This window comes from Peromyscus californicus, unplaced genomic scaffold, assembly GCF_007827085.1.
Source record: "Peromyscus californicus insignis strain IS unplaced genomic scaffold, ASM782708v3 Scaffold_4__1_contigs__length_199733344, whole genome shotgun sequence".
Lineage (NCBI taxonomy): Eukaryota > Metazoa > Chordata > Mammalia > Rodentia > Cricetidae > Peromyscus > Peromyscus californicus.
The window spans coordinates 29,011,080-29,033,791 of NW_026294562.1; the positions used below are offsets into that span (position 1 = coordinate 29,011,080).

General features: G+C 41.6%; 1 protein-coding gene across 3 annotated transcripts in view; it reads left to right on the plus strand.

Annotated features, from left to right (window-relative positions):
• Rnls (renalase, FAD dependent amine oxidase) overlaps positions 1-22,712 on the plus strand; it is a 315,387-nt gene that overhangs the window by 286,462 nt on the left and 6,213 nt on the right. For all 3 annotated transcript variants that reach the window (XM_052761356.1, XM_052761357.1, XM_052761358.1), the window contains one exon: positions 3,215-3,310. In XM_052761356.1, coding sequence (XP_052617316.1) covers positions 3,215-3,253 — 39 coding nt within the window. In that variant the 3' untranslated portion in view covers positions 3,254-3,310. The remainder of the gene's footprint in view (positions 1-3,214; positions 3,311-22,712) is intronic.

Sequence of the window (22,712 nt, forward strand, 5' to 3'; positions counted from 1 at the left end):
AAAGAGTGTGCCCCTTGGCAGTGTTAAAATTACATTCACCTGCTTGTTCTTGCCGAATGCATACCTACACAAGCACTGGCAGAGCTTTCTGGTTTATCAATAAATAAGGACCTGTTCCTCTGGCATGTGAGGATAGCTTGCCTTTTAGCAATGGGAAAAACTGAAAAACTAAAATGCCGGCATGTGACTAGTGTCACTTCATTTAAAAGCATAAAAAGGAAAAAATAAAATGTAGTTTCTGATACAAAATAATGAAAAGTGATTTATTGCACGATACTGGTCCGTGTTTGATGAATATTTGTCTTTACTTTTTTCTTTCAAGTACCTAAAAAGTCATTCAACGGTCTTTATTATTGTGTTTTAAACAGATATGTCTGAAGCTATTGGACAAAAAGTGTCCTGAACCTTTAAGAACAGTGGCACACTTATGTCCTACAAGGGAAGAAAAAACTTGTAAAGAGGGAAGTGGGTTAGTTACAGAATCATTCTTCCAAGCCATTACTAAAATGTTTCGTAGCTGTTCATCCTAAGCATGTTATCCTAATACTCCTGTGCGTTTTGTTAGATGCTGACTATGTGGGCAGAGACCCACCCTCCTCACTACCTAGATCATTGTCCCTTCACTGTTTCAATCATTCTGAAGACCTCCTACTGCCTTTGAATTGCCACTTGCCTCTTCCCCCTTAGAAAAGAAAAAGCTAAGGAAATCCATGCCTTAGTAGCTACTGGAAGGATGCTATAAGAGATTGCAGGAAAAGATGTCCGCCATTACCCACCTGAGACTATAGGAGTCAGAGACACTTGGAACAGTGCTCGGGTATACTTCTACTTCACAAGACCACATTTCACCAGTGTATTTCCAAGTAAGGACTTTTATTAGCCAAGCTAGCCAAAGAAAGCTGCTGTGTTTTGAAAGGAGCACATTCAAGTGAGAAACGGCTTGAGCAGTGGGGTGATTTAATACTTGTTAGCTGATAAATATAGCCTTTTCTGGAATAAAACTTTATGATACACATTGAAAAGCTTAATTACTGAACTGTCTCTGCACATCTTGCTCAGGCAGCCAGGGTGACAAATTACAGCAGTAGAAGAGTGTTTGCACCTTTGGCATTTCTGAAAAAGAAGGGTATGCCTAAAATCACCAGGAAAGCAGTAATAATCCCAGACCAGATATTACTGAGGAGAAAAAAGACACTTCTTTGAGTCACCAAGCCTTCTGCACACAATGCCATCATATCCACCCCCCACCCCCACCTACCCACCACTTTGTTAAGTGAAAAAGAATAAGGTCAGTTTTACATTCTTCTGGCATTTCGTCTTTATGGAAGCATGTGGGTATATATCCTCTGGTGTTTCATCTTCCCAGTGCCCCTGTGAAATAATCAGGACAGAAAAGCCTTGTCCATGTTTAACAAATAAAGAAACCAAGACCCAGAGCTCACCCAACCAAGGTCATACTGTGACATGCCAGGACAAGAACCCACCCTTCCCATGACCCATTTCTATTCCCGGCACCACTCGGCTTCCAGATGAGCATGATAATTACAGCTGGCTGAAATGGTCATTGGGGTACAGTCCACACCATGTGGGCTTCTTGCTGCTGTTTCATTTCAGAGAGCTAACACGAATCCTGGTGTAATATGTGTAGGAGTTTGATGTGGAATAAAACCTCCATAAGTACTGGCTAAGTGATTTCTACTCTCGTTTCCATTGGCTGGTTTATCACCTTCTCCGAGGGATGGGGACAATGGGGGCACTTGCTGTGGGAAGAGCTGCATCTTAATGATACTGAATTTTCATCCAGTGGTATTTGCTTCCCCTCTGATCCATCTGTCCTTCTGTACATGTTTCTCTTGTCCGTTTGTCCCCCATGTTTCATTCTCTTCCACTTGCTTTCATTTCTTCCTTTCCAGTTGTTTCTCCTGATCCTTCCTGGTATTTAATATCCATGTGTAAATCCAATCTCGTTGTGACCCACAGGAGCTGCACTTCCTGGGTTTTGTATGTCAGGATTTTGTGGTGGTTGTTATTCTTGTTTCTAAAATATTTAAATACTTAATGTCATTATTCCATGACTCTAGTTTCTGATTTCCAACCACCAAAAAAAAATCAATGCAAAACTTTAAAAACTGGCTGTAGCTTTCACTGATCTCAGTGCTAATGACCTCAAATTGTGTAATTTTTTACACTAATTTACTTTTCCTGTGACATATGTTCAGAAGCATAGTGCCAGGTCTACGGTGGAGCCTTGTGATACAATAGTAGTCCTACCCTAAGAGTCAGTCTGGGAAAACAAAATCCGGAGATAGGGTACAGGGCAAAGGTGCAGCCATTAGTCTGTTTCCTGGTGCTGTCTGAAATACCTGAGGCTAGATGCATTATGTAGGAAAGCAATTTCGTCTCCACATCTCTGAAGCTAGTTATCAGCTGCAATGAAGCCTCGTGGCATAAGGAATGGCAGTAATGTGAAAAAGAGATCCCATGGTAGATAGGAAGCCAGAGTGACCAGGTTTATCTCAGACCCACACATGGCTCCATTCTTCCTTGATCTTAGGCTACACAGAAAATCCTTTCAGACAAGCCTATAACATCCCTTGGAGGAAAATCTATGTTTTAATGATTGAAAGGATTTTGTTCCTCACTATGTGACCTTGAGGCAGTTACAACATCTCACTACACTCCTTCTCCCTCTGAAGACTGAGTCGATGGTGCATACCTGGTGCAGGAGGGAGAGGGGGAGTCAAACAGGTCCTCAGTGGGTCTGAAAGTCTGTGAAGGTCCATTCCCTTGACACTGACCTGGGACATAGAAAAGCAGATGTTTAGGAGTTTGTACACAAATAGCAAATGTTTCAGTAACTTTTATATTGCTGTGATAAAACCTGTTGATCAATGTACAGAAGAAAGAGATTGTTTGGGCTAAGAGTTCTAGAGGGTTAGAGCCCATGATGGCAGAGTGGAGGCGTGGTTGCCGGAGATGGAAGCTGAAGGCTTCCATTCTGAACCACGGGCAGAGAGCAGAGAGAGTGAACTGGAATTAGCATGTGGCTTTTGGAACCTGTGGTGGTTTGGCTGAGATGAACCTCATAGTCTCATCTATTTAATGTTAGTGGACTGTTCAGGAAGGATTGGGAGGTGTGTCACTGGGGGTGGGCTTTGTGATTTCAAAAGCTCACACCACTCCCGGTTTCACTCTCGTTGCTTCCTTCTTGCAGGTCAAGTGCAAGCTCTCAGCTGTTTTTCCAGCACCATAACTCTTGCCTGCCACCATGCTCCTCACCAGGATGATCATAGACTCACCTTCTGAAACTGTAAGCAAGCCCCAGTCAAATGCTTTCTCATATAAGTTGCCTTGCTTGTGGGTTCTCTTCACAGCAATATAACAGTAACTAAGACAAAACCTCATAGCTGTCCCCCAGTGACATACTTCTTCACACCTTCTAAACCAATCCAAACAGCAACACTGAGAATCAAATATTCAAATTCCCAAGACTATGGGGCCATCTCATACAAACCACAGAAAACCATGGTAGAATTCAGAAACTTTAAAGCGTCTGTCAGGCTGCATGAAAACCTTCACAAGGGCTGAAGAGGTGGCTCGGTAGTTAAGAACTCGTACTGCTCTTCCGGAGGACCAGAGTTTGATTCTCAGCACTCACATTGAGTGATTCACAACCACCTGTGACTCCAGCCCCAGGGTACCCAACACCATCTTGTGGCCTCTGAGGGTACTGTACTCACATGCACAGAGCCACACTTTGATATATATGCACACATAATTTTTTAAATAACAAAATCAAGTTGAAATAAAACTTTCTTGAGACAGAATGGTAGTCTACCTGGGAGAGCTAAGGCTTCCTTCTCTTTTCTTTTTAGAGTCTGTAAGTTGACAGCCCAGCTGGCCAAAAAGATGTTAACACAGTGTAGTGGGTAGCCTTGATCTGAAAGTTCCAGCCCCCTTTGAGGCTTTGGTAATTGTCACGCCTACAAGGCGGGGCCAAGTGAGGACCCTGAATACCCGAGATATGGATGCACTGCATCTCTTGTTTCCTGGACCCTGGACGCTAGAGGTAGGACCGAGGAGAGTTCTCCAGAGAACACTGCTGGACTGCACTGCGTCTTTCCCAGAACCCCCAACCTACCTATCCCTTCATTTGTAAGTTACGCCACTAAATAAATTTCCCTTTTAACTACATGGAGTGGCCTAAATAATTTCACCAATAACACAGTCCTCAGAAAGGAACCAGGAAAGGTCAATACCAGTGAGGATGATACAAGATAAGAACCTTCTCTGCAACAAATAGTCTTTTTCCTTATCAAATGCAAAGAACTACACACTTGCATTCTGCTGAAGATTATCTACCTGATTTTAGAAACACCAAAAACTAGAAGGGAGTTAGTTCCTGTTCTTAACATGCTTGACAAAGTATGCAGATGCATTTACTGTCCCTAGTCTTCATTTTTAAAAGCTTAATTCAGGGTGGCTTCATGAGTCCACTACTTCCTAGATGTGTGATCTTACACCATTTTTTTTATGTCTTATCATTTCATATATAAAATGTGGATACTAATTGTACCTACCTTAGGATTGTTCTGGGGTTATATGTTATAAAGTACTTAACATTATGTTCTCTATATAGAAGACCCTCAATAAGTGTCAGTTGTTATTATTACTACTATCATTAGTGAAATGTGACTAAGAAAAGGATCCCCTTTTGCCCATTACTGTATCCATAGCTAGCTAGGACTCAGCTAGGAGCCAACTGAGAACTCACTGGGGACTGTATTTAGGTAGTACTGTAAGACTAGTTTCTGAATGGTTTTTCTTTAAAAAAAAAAAAAAACTTATTGAAAAAGAAGGAGACAGGAAGGGAGAAGAGAGGGAAAGAAGTGAGGGAGGTAAAGAAAGGAAGGAGGGGAGAGAGGGGGGAAGAAAAGGAAGGAGAGATGAGCAAGGGAAAGAGAAGAAGAAAGGGAAGGAGGCAGAGGAAGGAAGGAAGAAGGAAGGAAACAGGAAGGGAGGGAGAAGGAAAAGGAAAGAGAGAGGTAAGAGGAGGAAGGAAGCAAGAAAGCTATGGTATGTTTTCTTGAGAAGCCTTGCAAGGCCCTGTTCTCCCAGCTCACCTAACTGCCCTACTGTAAACAGATTTTTTCTTTGGGCCACCAACTTGCAAAAAATGACACAGAGACTTCTTATTAATTACAGAAGCTTGGCCTATAGCTTAGGCTTGTCCCACTAGTTCTTATAACTTAAATTAACCCATTTATATTAATCTATGTTTTTGCCTTGTGGCTTTTTACTTCTCTTCCATCTTGCACCTCCTGTTTCTTCTCCATGTCCTTTGGTATCTCTCCCTGAAGTCCCGCCTAACCTCTTCCTGCCTAGCTAATGGCCATTCAGCTCTTTATTAAACCAATCACAGTGACACATCTTCACACAGTGTAAATGAATATTCCACAATGCCCTACTGTTGTGACAGTCCTCACAAACACTCTCATTTGTCCAGTATTTACTTGTCAACAAAACTACAAGATTCACAAAAGCGGTGCTCAGCTCACAGGTGGTGCTCAGGAACTCTCTCTCTATCCAGTGAATGAATGAATTCAGCTGGGAACCATTTCCTCTTCTACTGTCTAAAGGCACCAAATGAAAGCACCACTGTGGCTGAATAAGCTCACAGAACAAAAGCATACCTGCATCTCTTTAGTAGATGACAGCCCTACAACAGCTGCGTGTTCCTCGCTGAGTTTCTGTTCAAAGATGTTCCGTCGGTTTCAGAAAGTCCTTATGTCATGCTCATCCCCATCACTGTGAAGGGCAGGAGAGCACAAAGCTGTTCCACCCTGAAAAAATACACATGTGCCCTTCATACCATCCCATGTTGCTTACTAGCGGAAGTTTTCTGCAGAAGAGGCAAGAAAATGGAGCAGAAAAATGCACCTGGGTACAGAATTCTGCAGAGTCTGCTTTATGATCTACTTGAAAATCTGGGGTCATATATACTGATATCTATTTAAATTACAAATAATCGAGTTACCTGGAAAAGATGGGTTGTGAATTTCAGTTAAGGTAATTTTTAACTAGAAATTCCTATACTGTGCCACATCTCATACTGGTATCTTTATAGAATGATTGGCTCTTTTTTTCTGTTTACTTTTTAGTCTTTATACATTTAGACAGCATAATAAAATCAGATGGATTTTTGCAAATATAAGGAATCAAGACTTCATTAGAATATAGTGAGCTCCATAGAAACATATTTTAGCCTTTTATCTTCACCCTGGAATCTCCAGTGTCCAGAATAGCACGGGATAGGTCAGAAACACCAAGACATCAGCGATTAGGAAACTACACAGTGCTGTGTAATTAAGTGAGGCAGCAAAGAAACGGAACACTAACATTTACAGAATTTGACAAGGTCTGGAGAGAGGGCTCCATCAATAAAGCACTTGTCATAAAAGGACAAGGACCTGAGTTCAATCCCTAGCACCCACATGGAAAAGCCAAGTACCCTCTAATCAGTTATCAAATACCATCTGGTCAGCCCTAAGAACATATGTATATAGGCAACACTAAATAGACTCAGCAAGTTGTATTTATCTATTTATTCATATGTGTATGTATAATATATATATATAGAGAGAGAGAAAATATATGTTTATATATCTAAATGGATAAATACATTTATTTATATAAATTTATATATAATTTATATGTAATTTATATGCAAATAAATATTTAAATATATGAATGTATAAATACATATATATATATATGAGGCCATGAATTTGATATTTGAGAGGGAGTGGGGGATGTGGGAGGAGTTAGAGGGATAAGAAGGAGGGGGTAAGTTTGTGAATAACAGTACACATAAATGAAAATTTAGAAAAGTAATACCTGTGGTCCTAGCCCTGAAGAGGCAAAAACAGGAACATCCCTGGGGCTTGCTGGCCAACCAGTCTAGACAATTGGTGAGCTCCAGGTTCCATAAAAAAATTAGGTGATGTGATTGAGAGAGAAACCTAACACTGCCTTCTGATACACACATACATGCATGCACAACTGCACACATGCACTCACACATATGTCATACACAGACACAAATGACAAGGTAAATACAAACATTTTTAAAATGAGTCTCACTTGTAAATATATAAGCTCTACAAGACAAATATCGCGTCTGACTTAGCTGATATATATCACTAAACCTATCATAACTGTCTTACACTGGGGCCTTCAGTAAATTTGTATTGAATGAGTAAATGATTGAAAATGAACACACTTCATTCATAGAAGCTGTCCTTGGCACAGAATGCCCAAGATGCGCTTTGTCCATATACTTGGTATGCGTGCCAGAGTGGCAGGAGGGCAGGGGACCCAGATTCTCCGTAGTAGACTTGCGTCACCATAGCTCTTTGGTGACATTTTCTGCTGCTGAGCTTCAGCTAGCAGTGTGCAATCAAGGTTCATTGGCTGATACTTTCTTTTTCTTTCTCTTAAAAAGTCGTTCTAAGGTGGCAAGGGTTAGGCCTGGAATGGGACAATTGCCAATTCAAGTTTACACCAGGCATTTTAAACACTGTAGCAAGTATGCTTACTTACCCCTTGGACAAACAAGCAAACCATTGCCTGTGAACTAAAAACCTGTTCAAAAATGGGAAATTAGTGAATGGGTTACAGAAGGTGAAAGTGTAAAGTGTCACTCAGTTGAGACAGGTTTAGCCATCCTGGATGGACAAAATAGATACATATTATAGGAAAGAGCTAAAAGAATCATTATTGATAGTGAAAGTTATTAAGGTCTACAATTATTTCAATAGCTCCTGAGACTATAAATTTTAATTACATTATTTGTAAAACCTCATGAAATTTTAGAAAAGAGGAATCACTTTAGGAAGATAAAGATGATTATAAACTATAGCAAACATCACAACTAAGAGCGAATTGAGGTATCACCAAAAACTGCAGAGAAGTTAGAGAACCCTGTATATCGGTGCTCTAAACTTGTATGTCTGAGACCGAGAAATCTTAGGAAAGATTTCCTAAGTGGAAAAACTTAGGATGGACAGATGTTGGAAAGAAAGACTTTGGCTACTGTTATCTATATAATTAGATTGAAAAAACTCAAGAGTTTTCACTTTTAAATTAATGAGATGTGACTAGAGAAGGTGAGCTATAAATATTCTATGATCAATGGTTTTCTAAATGTATAATAAGCAATACAAATACATATTGCACATGATGTTAACATAAAACATAATATACAAAGGAATGAACCTAGCAAAGTATATATGGAATTCATACAAGGACAATTGTTTGGAATTTTACTTAATAGTATTTTTAAGTTTTGAACAGGTGGAAATATAGCATATCCCTGGAGGAGAAAAGCGGCAATTATAAAATTACATTATCTCCTCAACAGTTTTAGGTGATACATGATTGTGGTGAGCTTTCTTTTAACCCAAAAAATGTAATTCCAAAGCCAATCTGGAATATATTAACAGGTTAAAACAACAGGAAGATAATAAGCATGTAGCTTTGGTCCGCCATAAAGAGAGGATAGATACATTAGGCTAAAGTTGGCTCAAGTTGACACAAATCCAGAAAAACATTAGCTCAAATGTAGAACTCCCTGTGGTAAAGGGGATAGTACAAAGTCAATGAGAAATGAAGAACTGTGTAACAAGTTACTTGAAGCAAATTTGCAAAGTATTTGTCTTTAAAAATTATGACTTTGTTTTATTCTAACAACATATTACTTGTGCTTAAAAGGGAGAAAAGTGCGTTACAAATCAGCAACAATGAAGCCCTCCGTCTGCAGAAAAGTTAGACTCAAACTATTTCTTTTCCTCTCAGTATCTCATTGAGTAAGAAGAGCTAAAACATTTCAGTACATATACAGACACACAAATACATAGAAACTTGTTTTGTCTCGTGAGTAATGAAATTGCATACACATGTATGTATGTCTCTGTGTGTGTTTAAAATCCTGTTCTACATCACGAGTAACTCAAACATGCAAGTAAGAAACCACAATGTGAGGCAAATTTTAGTATATCAAACTGATACCTTTTTTTTTTGTGGGGGTTTTCGAGACAGGCTTTCTCCATGTTGTTTTGGTGCCTGTCCTGGATCTCACCCTGTAGACCAGGCTGGCCTCGAACTCACAGAGATCCGCTTGGCTCTGCCTCCCAAGTGCTGGGATTAAAGGCATGCGCCACTGCTGCTGGCTCTGATATCTTTTTTTTTTTTTTTTTAAGATGAAATGCTAAAAAGAATTGAAGAAAATCCTAGAGGAAGTAGAAGCGTTTACAACAGTGGTTCACAAATGACTCTTTCACAGGGGCCACATAAGACCATAGGAAAACACATATTTACATTATGATTCATAACAACAGCAAAATTACAGTCACGAAGTGGCAACAAAAATAATTTTATGGTTGGGGTCACCACAACATGAGGAACTGTATTAAAGGGTCAGTCACAGCATTAGGAAGGTTGAGAACCACTGGTTTACAATGTTTCTGTGTCTTGAGTTGACAATGTATGCTTTAAAAGAATAACGTTTAATTCAATGCTGTTATACATTGAGAAATCTTACTTTAAAAGTAAGGATAGCCAGTCAGTGGTGGTGCATGCCTTTAATCTAAGCACTAGGGAGGCAGAGGCAGGCAGATCTCTAAATTCAAGTCCAGCCTGGTCTATAGAGCTAGTTCCAAGACAACCAGGACTATATAGAGAAATCCTGTCTTGAAAAAAAAAAGAAAAGAAAAGATAAGAATAGAGATGAGCTTTATCTGCAATATAATTAAGAACTAATCATAATAAAGAAAAACCAGAAATGACCTAAACAATACCAATACAAAATAGCTGAATAAATTCTGGTAGATCAAAATGACAAAATTTAATGCAATCATTTTCAAAATGTGCTTTCAAAACACATTTATTTCTTATAGTATTTAGAGAAACTCATGATACACTATTATATACTCTTCTCTCTAAAAATATAGGAGAGTGGGGGCTCAAAGAAAAGCTTGGGGGAGGAAATGGGGAGTGATGTAATTCTATGAAGACATATTTTTAAAGCTATGAAGTGCATGTCATCTGTGATTACCATGCTCTGGATGGAGGCTGGAGACTGGTAACAAGAGAAAAGGTTTTAAGCTACTACCGGATTTTGGTGAAATTAGAGGCATTCAAAGAGGCCATAGGCAAGAAAGAAATTTCAGGCAAAACTTTCTTGTGCGAGTGTGAGATCACCAGCCAGTGAGGAAAGGCCACTCTAACTGTGCTTCCATCCTTGGCTGGGCCATGGCCTTTAGAAAGGACAGAGTGGGGGTTCCTGGGTTATGAAGCCCAGCCGCTGGCACAGAAGCTCTAAGGCCAAAGCTGGGGGTTCATACTTGCTCTCAAGTCCCTCCATGGAATTCACAAACCTGAGGCAAAGTTTCTGCAGGTAAGAATCCCTTGATCAGACTTCTAAAGATCGTGGGAAGACTCCAAGTGATTGTGATAGTCAAAGGTCTGGAGATGATCTGGCTATATGTTACAATGCCAAGGTCAGCAATGCAGATGCCGCGGGAGCTTGGCTAAAGGAGGAAGATGACTCACTGGAGAATAGGTCTACCCACCATTTACTAACTTGGGCTTTTAGGCCTGGTCTAGGGGCTTCACACTGTAGCCTGAATGAAAAAGTACACTTTTCTTTAAAATACCAAAAAATTGAGTGAGAAATCCAGAGGTAACCCTCTGATGGTTCAAAAATAAAACAATTAGACATAATAGAAAGATAAACAAATGTATAGGTTAAGAGAGACAGAAGACATAAAAGTAACTAAACTAGACATTTAGATTAAAGATAAACAGGGATATCTGTGTTAAAAGAGCCTTAAAAGCCACTGAGGATGGACGTCTCACTAATGGAATCCATCTCTAGCCCTGGGTGGAAACACGGCGTTCTGATCTCCCCAAAGATTAGAACATTGCATGCTACTGTCTCCTTCCTTAAGAGGTAGTTCAAGTAGGGCTGTCAATCACCTAGCCAAAAGACCACCCCTCAAGATTCACCTAAAGCCATGCTAAAGGTAGGAGAGCAATAATTATTCCCTTAACTCAATAATGTACTTTCCCCTCAAAGAAACTCCACCCTCAGCATGGTCATTTAAGGAGCTGCTATCTGCAGCTTTGTTAGGCATGGTCTTTTTGGGCCAGAGCTCAGAAGAGCCTGTCTTCTCATCTTCTGTCTCTTGGTTGCAAACCTGAGCATGTTTTCTCTTGCACTGTGGGCTTTTCTCACTCTTTCTCTGATGCTATCGCTGTTTGCTGCCATGTAGTGGCTTGCTGACCTCCACTGTTGAACATGCTGGCCTAACCCAAAAGCCATGGCTTCCTCTCTCCTCTTCCCCACATCCCTCATCCTGCAACTGCCAAGATTTACAACTTGCCTCTTCTGTAGTTTTCTCTCCAATTCTAACAAATCTGTCTCTGAGCCTGTTTTAAAACTTCTATCAAGAAGACTAACAATCCAGAAAGGGGACCCCAATTTCCCTGATAACATATGGCATCCAAAGTGGGGCTCACTAGAATTTCTGGAAACATTTGTCCTTTTTAAGATCTTTTCCATAAGTTTAAAATTATAACCCCTTCCCCCAAACATACACCAAAAAAGCCCAAAACAAAACAAAACAAAACAAAAACAAAAAACAAAAACAAAAAAAACTTATTTAAAAGGTGTACCAAAAACAACTGTAATGTGCAGGCTACTTGAATTAAAGTCACTTTTCTGTGGGTCCCTATTCACCTAACAGATAATTGAAATGGTCATAGTTCATTCAGAGCTTATTATAGAATAATTTGTGAAGATGCGTCTTTCTGACTGGTTTAATAAAAAGCTGAGTGCCCGATAGCTAGGCAAAATTTCTAGGCACAGAGGAGGCTGGGAAGAAGAAGGCAGGGTCACCAGCTGCACACAGGGAGGATGGAAGACATGGGAAAGGAGAGGTAAAAGCCATGAGCCACGTGGCAGGACATAGATGAATAGAAATAGGTTAATTTAAGATATAAGAGCTACTTAGAAACAAGCCTAAGCTATCGTCCAAGCTTTCATAATTAGTAATAAGTCTCTGTGTGGTTATTTGGGAGCTGACACACAGGACAGAAAAAGACTTGAAACAGGAGCTAGACTCTTTCCTCTAAGCATTGGCGCTATAGTAAGGATTTCTGCCTTCAAAGTGGTTACATTCCAGTTAGTTAACATAAAATTCAAGTTATTGGACCCTGAAGAAAGTTCACGGAAGCCACATTTTAATAAATGCCCCTAAGGAACAGGTTATAAACACCAATGCACTATTGTTTTCAAATATGGGCTTTGACTTATGTGCTTTGTTACAAAAGTTTAGTGAGTCAAAATGCCTCTTCATTTTTAATTAAAATAGTCAAGAAAAGCAACTGAAAACATGGAATCATGACACAGGAAAGAAATGGCCATCATTTCACAAAGTTTGTTCCCACTTTGTATCCCAGGGCATACTAAGGTTCATCTGGAAAAGCGTTGCTAGAAAGTATGTGTTCCTAGAAAGCATGTATATAAAATGCATCATGAACCCAGTTCTTCAACCTCACATACAGCAGCTTTCCTCTGGCCCAGACAATAAGACATGAAGATGCTAGGACTAAGAGTCACCTCAGGAGGGACAGGCTTTTTGGAACTTGACTCAGTGAATATCCTTGCTTGTAATGCTTCCTCCTTTTCCTCCTGGGCTAAGCTGAGAGCAGCACTTTCCATAGATGGCCCACATCTCCAGCATGTGCTGCATCACTTTGTTTGAAAGGTGTTACAGAGCTCAGTGCCATCTCTGTTCTAGTACCCCCACAGCAGAAGGAGGGTAGCTGTGGTAGTTTGAATGTAATTGGCCCCCATAACCCTGAAGGGACTGGCACTATTAGTATATGTGCCCTTGTTGAAATAGGTGTGGCCCTGTTGAAGGGAGGGTGTCACTATGGGGGCAGGCTTTGGAGTTTCTTTTGCTCAAGCTTCCCTCAATGCGATCGTCAGTCTGCTTCCTGTTGCCTTTTGATCAAGATGTAGCCAGTACCATGTCTACCTGCATGCTGCCATGCTCTCTGCCATGATGGTAATGAACTGAACCTCTGAACTGTAAGACTACACCTCAATTGGTTTCCATTATAGTAGTTGCTGTGGTATCTCTTCACAGTGATAGAAACCCTAACTAAGGCAAAAGTACCAGGTACCAGGGACTGGGGTATTGCTGTGATAGGCGTGACCACCCTTTTGTTTGAAGGAATATGGACCTTGGGGAAGTGGACTAGAAAAACAGTTGAATGTTTTAAGTGCTGCTTAAAGGGCCATACTAGTAGGAGCGTGAAAGACAATGATGCTGAGTGTGACTTGATGAGCTGTGGGGGTCTTGCTTAAGAGATTACAGAGGAGAAGAACATCGGTTATATGTAACCAGTCTGTTTCTGTCCCACCTGCCAGTTCCCAAATAACCACATGGAGACTTCTTATTAATTTTGAAAGCTTGGCCTTAGCTTAGGCTTGTTTCTAACTAGTTCCTATAACTTAAATTAACCCATATTTTTAAATCTCTGTTCTTTCATATGGCTTGGTTACCTCATCTCCATTTTGCCCATCCTGTTTCCTCTCCATGTGGCTGGTGACCCTGTCTTTCTTCTTCCCAGAACTCTCTCTGTCCAGAAGTCCCTGCTATACCTCCTGCCTAGCTATTGGCTCTTTAGCTTTTTCTTAAACCAATCACAGTTACATATCTTTACACAGTGTAATCAAATATCTTGCAACAAATATATGGCCTAGAGATTGTTCTTGTGATATTTCGTGAAGAATGTGGCTACCTTTTGCCCTTGTCCGAAGAGTCTGCCTGAAGCTAAAGTAAAGAGTTTTGGATTAATTCCATTGGCAGAGGAAATCTCAAAACAGCCTAGTATAGACTCTGTTTTGTGGTTTTTAGTGGAAACTCTAATGAAGATTTATAATGAAAAGGAGCAAGCTGAGCAGAGTACATTACAAAATGTAAATTTTGAGGAGAAAAAGAGCACCAGGAAGTGGAACAGAGCTAAGTTCTGTGTTCAAGGAGATAAACAGCCTAAGAAATGGAATAAAGGGAATGGTGACCTCAGGGCAAGATCCCACCCAGCTAAGTTTCCAACTTGTGGAAAGGAATTAAAGAAAAATTTAAAGCTGGGTGTGATAGTGCACACCTTTAATCCCAACAATGGGAAGACAGAGGCTGGTGGATCTCTGAGTTCAAGGCCACCCTTGTCTAGAGATCCAGTTTCAGGACAGCCAAGCTTAGGCAGTGAAGGACAGAAAGCTGGTGAAGATATAATTGAACAAAGGGGCCATGTTCCAGCCCCAGTAAGCAGCAGAACTTGGCAGCTTCAGCCACATGGTTCTGACTTTACAGTTAAGGATAGAAGAAGTGGGTTATGGAATTTCCCTCTGCGTCTAAAGAAAGCCACTGAGGCCAAGCATGTATCAGGGGTATCCTTGGATGGAGGCCTAGTAGAAAGACCATTGCATGTAGCTGTGAAGTTGAAGCCTGGATTGCCTTGGAGAACCTAAGATGTTAGAGATGCCAGAGCCGTGGGATATCTGCCAAGGAGGGCTGCTAACAGGGAGTGGAACCAGTCCAAGAGAAAGAAGTATGTTGCAGTCAACAAAGTTGAATGGAGTTGGAGATCTGAAGAGCATTTTGACATCAGACATGGAGATGCATTTTGGAGTTTACCCAGCTGGTTTTCAGTCTTTCTTTAGTTCAGTATTTCCTCACTGTGCTCTTTTCCCTGCATTTTGGAATGGTAATGTTTATCCTGTGCCATTGTATGTTGGAAGTATGTGATCTGCTTTTTAATTTTGACTTTTACAAGTGATTACAGTTAAGAGATTGCATGAATCTCAGAAGAGACTTTGAACTTTGGACTTGAAAACATCATTGAGACCGTGACAACTATGAGGGCTCTGAAGCTGAACTACATGCATTTTGCATCATGATATTGTTACAAGTTTATGAGGGCCAGGGAGTGGAATATGGTAGTTTGAATGTAATTGGCCCCCAAATCCCAAAGGGACTGGCACTATTAGGAGGTGTGGCCTTTTTGAAATAGGTGTGGCCTTGTTGGAGCTAGTGTGTCAATGTGGGGGCAGGTTTTGAGGTCTCTTTTGTTCAAGCTTCCTTCCCTCAGTGTGACAGTCAATCCATTTCCTGTTGCCTTCTGATCAAGATGTAGCCAGCACCATGTCTGCCTGCACACTGCTATGCTCCCTGCCATGATGATAATGAACTGACCCTCTAAACTATAAGCCTCCACCTCAACTAAATGTTTTCCTTTGTATGAGTTGCCAAGATCATGATGTCTCTTCACAGTCATAGAAACCCTAACTAAGACAATAGCACACAGGAACTCCTGACACCGAATAGCTCCATTTGCTAAGAAATATTTTTTGCTTAGTTTGGTTTGTGAGGTGTTTTGCTTTGGGTTTTGGTTTTTAAGATAGGTGCTCCTGTAGCCCAGGCTAGTGTGGAACCAGCCAACTCAGACCTTGAACTACTTCCTGGTCCAGCATCAGCTTTCAGAGTATTGGGATTACAGGCATATGCCACTGTTCCCAGCTACTGAGATGCAGAAACAGGTACTTAGGGTATAACACAACCTTCTTTTCAGGCCAGAATGCTGGCTGTGTGATTCAGGCTCCTGAGATGCTCAATCAAAACCACATGTAACTCATGTGTGACTCAGATGAGAGATTCCAATTGTCGTAAATCAAAATGAAACAGGATAGGGTGAATAAACCCACATGAGACAAACTGAATCCTCCAAGGCACTTGGGGAACCCAAGAGCCTGCTGAGCTGAACAGCACAGACATGTTCCTGTGGTTCACTTATATGCTAGCACAGAAGTTTTCTGTCACCAAGAAGAGAAATCCAAAGGCTGGTTCTGCATCAATGATCCCCCAGGTCTTCGAGGGCAGTTACAGGTGAGTCCTAACTGGGTACACAGAGAAGTACTCTCCAGGCAAAAGACACTCAGCATTTATCTGTTTCACAGCAAAGAGAGTGGCTTGTGGGGAACCAAAAATGGAATTACTCAAACTAAGAACCATCCCTACTAAAGAGATTCCATCCCTGACTCGAGTCTTGATGTACCACCTGTGAGCCCCACGTAGGAATCTGCTCACTAGAGAACAGAGCTAGATAGTCCCAGCTGGACTCAGATGTTCTCACAGCATGGGAGGCCAAGCCTATCCCACTTCAAGCCAAATCACTCAAATGCTTAATTCTGTGAAGTTGTGGTGAAGATGCCCCCCGTCAAAGAAAGGCTGCTATACCACATGCCAGAGATAAATAAGAGAGGACATGATTGTTACCACGGCCACATGGTGACCCCCACAACCTCCTAGTGACCCCCAACACCTCATAGTGACCCCACATGACCTCATAGTGACTCCCCCAGATCAATCTTTGCTAGATATCAACATGTCACACAAACCACTAGCCCCAAAAGGGTGCTTTGTATATCAACAGCACAGAAACCACCTCAGGCAGAGAGTCTGGCTCTGCAGGGGACAGAGGGAAGAAATCTCCAAGAAATATCTTGTTCTGTCCCCCAAAGCAAGGATTTGTGCTCTGTGTTTTTAAATGAGAAAACTCGTTCCAAATAAAGTCATCCAGAAAAGTACTTCCCATTCACTTGGTAGTTGGGATTGTGTATTCATGTTCACTGTTGAGATATCAGCATTTGAAAAATGTGGTTTCCCTCCAACAAACAATGAACGAGGTAGAAATATACAGGCCTCCTCCTCTGTTAAATTCCAGTTGTGGACTCAACTCAGCAAACGCTGTGGTATCCTTGAGCTGAGTTTCCCGAGAATGCCAAGGAGAGACAGACTCAACTTGTAGCACAAATCTTAGAAGGTCTTATTAATAAAATCAAACCCAAAGCCAGGTATTGGGGTTAAAGCTGGAAGATCAGAGAAGCAGAACCAGCCACAGCCACCTCTCCTCGCCTCGCCTCGCCAATTCCTCAGCTGATCCTGTTTGCTCAGACTGGAAGCCTCTGAGTCCTCATCCTAAATGAATCTCAGCTGAACTACTGCTTAACCAGCCTAGTTCCTGGTTTTCACGACTTATATACCTTTCTGCTTTCTGTCATTACTTCCTGGGATTAAAGGCATAAGTCATCATGCCTGGCTGTTTCCAGTGTGACCTTGAACTCACAGAAGGCTAGGATTAAAGGTGTGAGTGCCACCATTTTCTAGCCTCTGTATCTAGTGCCTGTTCTGTTCTCTGACCCCAGATAAGTTTATTAGGGTGCACAATATTTGGGGGAACACAATACCACCACATCAACTGACTCAACTGTTCATGGAGAGGAGCATGAACACTTTTACAGAAGAGTGTCACAGCAGTAAGAAACGTAGCTCAGCAGTAAGGACACTTGCTGCCACACCCCATGACCTGATTTCCACATGGTAAAAGGAGAGACTAATTCTAACAGATTGTTGTTTGACCTACACACACACATGCACGCACACATGCACACACACATGCACACACTCATGCACTCAACACACACCTACTCACCCAAGAAAGAGAACACAAAACAGACCAAACTAACAATTGCACCAAAGTCCACCTTGGTGAACCACGAGATGTTATCAGTGTTCCTAACATGAGCATGGATGAGGGAGGGGTTCCTTACAGAGACCAGGATGATGCAGAAGCACCTGCGTCACTGAAGGGCCCACCCCACGTGATGACTCATGGGAACTGCAACCTCGGAGGTCTCTGCAGGGCTTGCAGAGAGCTTCACAGCTGGAGAAATCCCTGCAGCTGGGATGGTTTGAGTTTCCTTCCCCATCCGTTGCTTCTATGAGGCTGGGGAGGGACCTCCAAGAACTGTGCATATTTCAGCTTTCCCAGACATGTGATACTTCTTTATTTCCTAAGTGTCATGAGCCCCCTCCCCACCCCTTCCTGCTGGACAAGAAGTTTCAAAATGAATGAAACTTCAACACAAGGTAGCATCTTTTGTCCTTTCCTCTCCCAAACAGGTCCTATCTCTCCCACAAACTAAAATGGCCTAAAAAATTTGAAGATACATGTTTGCAAATTATTCTTAAAAACAACTCCACTTCTTAGGGCTTATTTGGAAATATAAAGGATTTGAGTTAGGTGAGCAGACACTAAACTTTGCTATAGAAAAAATCATTATTCAAGTAAATCCTTCTTTCATAAATTTATCACATATGGGAGCAGTTCTTCAGATTGAAGTCATACTCCAACTTCAACTTCTGAGGGTTCCTTAAGCCATGAATAAAGGGACTTCCCAGGTCCTGCTTCCCAACTCTGTGACCCTGCTACAGATGGCCGTCAGACATTCATGGCTTCTGTCCTTGGCCCATTGTGGAACAGCCATCCAAATGATGTATCGGAATCTCTTATAAATCCAGAGCTTCCTGTTATAGTTATATACTCCCTCTAGGCATGAAGCAGGCCAGATCCCAGCTTAACAGTGGCTGTGCATGATCTAAATCATGTCACTGTCACTTTGTGTTTCTGCCAGTGCATCAAATAAGCAGGGGGAAAGTATGACATTAAGGAGGAGTAACTAATGAAATTGATTTCATATACAATTCCCAATTTACATATAGACAACCCAGCCTTAGGAATCCCACTATAAGTGCCCTTGATTTTCAAGTGTCAGTTCCTATGCACCCTGTGAATGTCAAACTAGGGTCTTGTACATGAAAGCATTTTATTCACTCTCCTGGTTATAAATACTTTTGAAAGTAACCAAATGAGTCAGAAATATTTTATTTTGTATTGCATCCTCCCCCAAAAGGGTTACAGCTACCCAAGTTTTAATGATCCTTTATTATGAACTCCAGTACCTCACTGACTGTGGCAAATCTTTGCTCATTGTTTTAACACTCAGTGCCTTTCTCCCTAGAGATTTTGTTTGAGTGCCCTTCCTCTCATTGCCCCCATTTCCTGTGGTTAAGGGTGGACGAGGCATAAGTTCTAGACTAAAGTTAATCAGCGCTTCCAGAATTGTTGGTCATGACAACTAATTCATCAATAAAATACTCGTGAGAGAAACTTTTGCTACCAGATATAGAGCAAAAGCCTGGGGGAGAGCTTCCCACTGCACTTACACAAAAGACCTGAAGGTAGGGTTTGCAAGAGCGTGGCCATCCTATGGAGCAAGTCTGAAGTTGCTCAAGAAGCACTGCAAGGTCATAAAGTCAACACAGTGAAAAGGAAGGACAAGAGGTGGAGACTCAATGACATGCGATCATGTGAGGTCGGAGTCCGGACCAGGCGCTTTGAGCTGAATGAGTCAAGAAGTTGTTATTTGGATTAAGTGAGCCTGATCCAGTTTGTAACTCTCACTCTAGAGAAAGAGATACATAATAGATATGAGCTATGTAGTCAACCCCATGCTCTCCAACTCTCTCCCTTGTACAATATGGCTATGTCTCGTAAGTTTCAATTCCCTTTTTAACTCAATCAGTCAAACACCACATCTATGACAGTGGGGATGGCATCTGGAAACATATGGGAGCTTTCTTCTTATCATAATGACTTGAAGGAGCGTCCACCCCCGACACTGGATGGACAAGGCCAGACATGCTAGGCAGTCTGAAAATTATGTGACTATTCTGCACAATAAAGGACAGTTCCACCCACAATACCAGTAGTGGCATCATTGAGAAGCCCTCAGAATGTGGTTGTTGATACTGAAATCCAGCCCAGAACTGATGGCAGGTGGCAGTTAGTGTCTTTTTGCTGGAAGGATGAGAAGGAAGTCCAGAAGTGTAAGGAAAGAATATGTAATAGAAGCCAGTTTGACTCCTGATGCTCTTCTGACCACCATTAACTATTCACAGCACATTTCTGCTTCTTAGCCACTCTTACGTCACATTGTCCTCTAAGACCACAAGCATGTGATTCAGTTTCTTCTGTGGTGTTTGTCATTGGAACTTCTCTATGAGCAGCCTGGTATTGTCAGGCTTCTGTTCCTTCTAACTGTGGCTCTTTAAGAAGACCCTGGAGCACATTCCCTGCCAACCACTCACCCAGAGTCCCTCTTCTACCTCTCCTCTCTAACTCCTTTCCGAAAACTACCATTAACCACTTTTTAAATCATGTCCAAACTCAAAATAGGAAAGTCTGACTTTCTTGTTGACTTGTCTACAAATTGCAGGCTTTGTACTCTCCTTAGGTAATTTTGCAGTGTGTTTTGGCAGGATTTTCTTTCTGCAGTCTATCTCCTCTTTGTAGTAGCTTGAATATATTGTTTATTGAGTGTGTAGCAACATGTCTTCAAACACCTGCCAAGCTTCAGCACCCTGACCTGAGAGATTTGTGAGTCATTGTACATAAAATGTCTGGTATATCAGTTTGGGTCTTCTGAAAAGCAGACGCTGAGACGAATCAGATGTAGCAGAGAAAACATCCACAAAAGATTGAGACAGGGAGGAGGAGTTGGCCGAGGTGGCTTCAGACAATGAAGTGGAGCTGACCCCTACATCAGGAGAGCAAGAAGGAAGGAGGACTAAGGAGGAAGCGCCAGTACAGAACAAACAGGAAATGACCTCAGCTTGGCCCTATGAGAGGTCCATAGCAAATATCGCCCCCTAGAGGACAGAAATGGCTCATGCACAACTGACCCTGGGTCTGGGAAATGCAGCAGCCTTCTAGCCACAAACCATCTTCCTCAAGCTGCATCCTGTTGCTTCTTGAGATATGAAGGAAGAAGCATCCTTGCCCTAGGAGGAAGATTAACTAATTCCCTTGCTAGACCACTTACAACAAACTCAAACACTCCCTTTACTAAAAATGGAAAGATAACTCAGTTATAGTAACTAGTAGAAAATGTGTCTTTCTGCGTGATCTGATTTTATTTTTAGGACAACACTGTTGAGAAGGTTTTGCTAGGCTGGGATGTGGCTTGGTAGCTGAGCACTTAGATAGCGTGTATGAACACCTGGGCCCAATCCCTGACTGTGGAGGTGAAAAGGGCTTTGTACCATTCAGCTCCTCGGATGGATGAGGCCACTAAGGTAAAGAGAGCATATGTAATTTACTTAACTTGATCAAGTTATTAAATAACTAAGCTGAGACTTAGCTCAAGTCATTATGACTCCAAAGTCTATAGTCTTAAACATATTCCCATCATTCTCTATTTCCCAATTGGTGTACTCAAGGCAGGCCAAGATTTTGTGGAGCCTGAAGTCTCTGGAGTCAGAGATACAAGGTAAAGGGAGGTCATGAAACACATTCAGTAAGAAAATAGAAAATTATGAAGACAAAATGCAACACAAGGCCTCAAAGAGATGCATGTAAGTGGAGGAGGGGAGACTGGGGCTCATGCTTCGTCAGCCTCAGTGTGTTCACTTTTGATTGTGGCACTGTGATTATTGCCAACACTGTTGCTAAGAAGGATTATTATTCCCCAAATTGAAAATACTTATCCTACCAAAAGCAATCTACAGATTCACAATCTCCATCAAAATTCCAATACAATTCTTCATAGAAATTGAAAAAAAACCCTTGAACTGCATATAGAAACACATACGGGTGGGGGGTGGGGGGAGAGTGACAGAGACAGACAGAGAGACAGAGAAAATGAGAATAAAATAAGTTCTGGAAGTATCATCTTTCCTGACTTTAAATGGTACTATAGAGCTATAGTAATAAAAACAGTGTGGTATTGACATAAAAACATATATTTGTCAATGAAATAAATTGAAGACCCTGGCATAAGTCCACACACCTTCTAACACCCAATTTTTGACGATTAAGTAAAAATATATGCTGGAGAAAAAGACAGCATTTTTTTATTTTATTTTATTTTTCTTTATTAAGAAATTTTCTACTCACTCCTCATGCTATCCACAGAACCCCCTCTTCCCTCCTCCCTCCTTCCACCCCCTCAGCCCTCTTTTCCAAGCCACCCCAAATCCCCACATCCCCCAAATCGAGGTCTCCCATGGGGAGTCATCAGAGCCCAGCACACTGAGCCTAGGAAGGTCCAAGCCCCTTCTCACTGCACCAAGGCTGTGCAAGGCATCACACCACAGGCACTAGATTCCCAGAAGCTTGCCCATGCACCAGGGACAGATCCTGATCCCCCTGCCTGGGTGTCCCCCAAACAGTTCGAGCCAAACAACCATCTTCTGTGTCCAGAGGGCCTAGTCCAGTCCCATGAGGGCTCCACAGCCACCAGTCCACAGTTCATGGGTTTCCACTAGTGTTGTCCAAAAAGACAGCATTTTCAACAAGTGATTCTGGTTCAACTGGATGACTGTGTATAAAGAATGAAAATTGAACCATGTCTCTCACCCTGCGTAAAACTCAGCTCCAGGTGTCTGAAGGACCTCAATAAGGCCTGATACCATGAACCTGATAGAAGAGGAAATAAAGATTATGCTCTATCTTGTAATATTTTGAATATATTCATTATTTTGTGTTGAGCCACATTCACGGCTATCCTGGGGTATATCAGCCCATGGACCACATGCTAAACACACCTGTGGGAAACAGAAATGACTAAAGTCTTCAGGACAAACAGTCAAGGAATTCTGGAGCAATCCCAGTGCTCTTCTGAGATGAAGGGTGTTGAAGGATGCCCCATGTGTGGGTCTGAAGATAAAAACTTAGGTGGC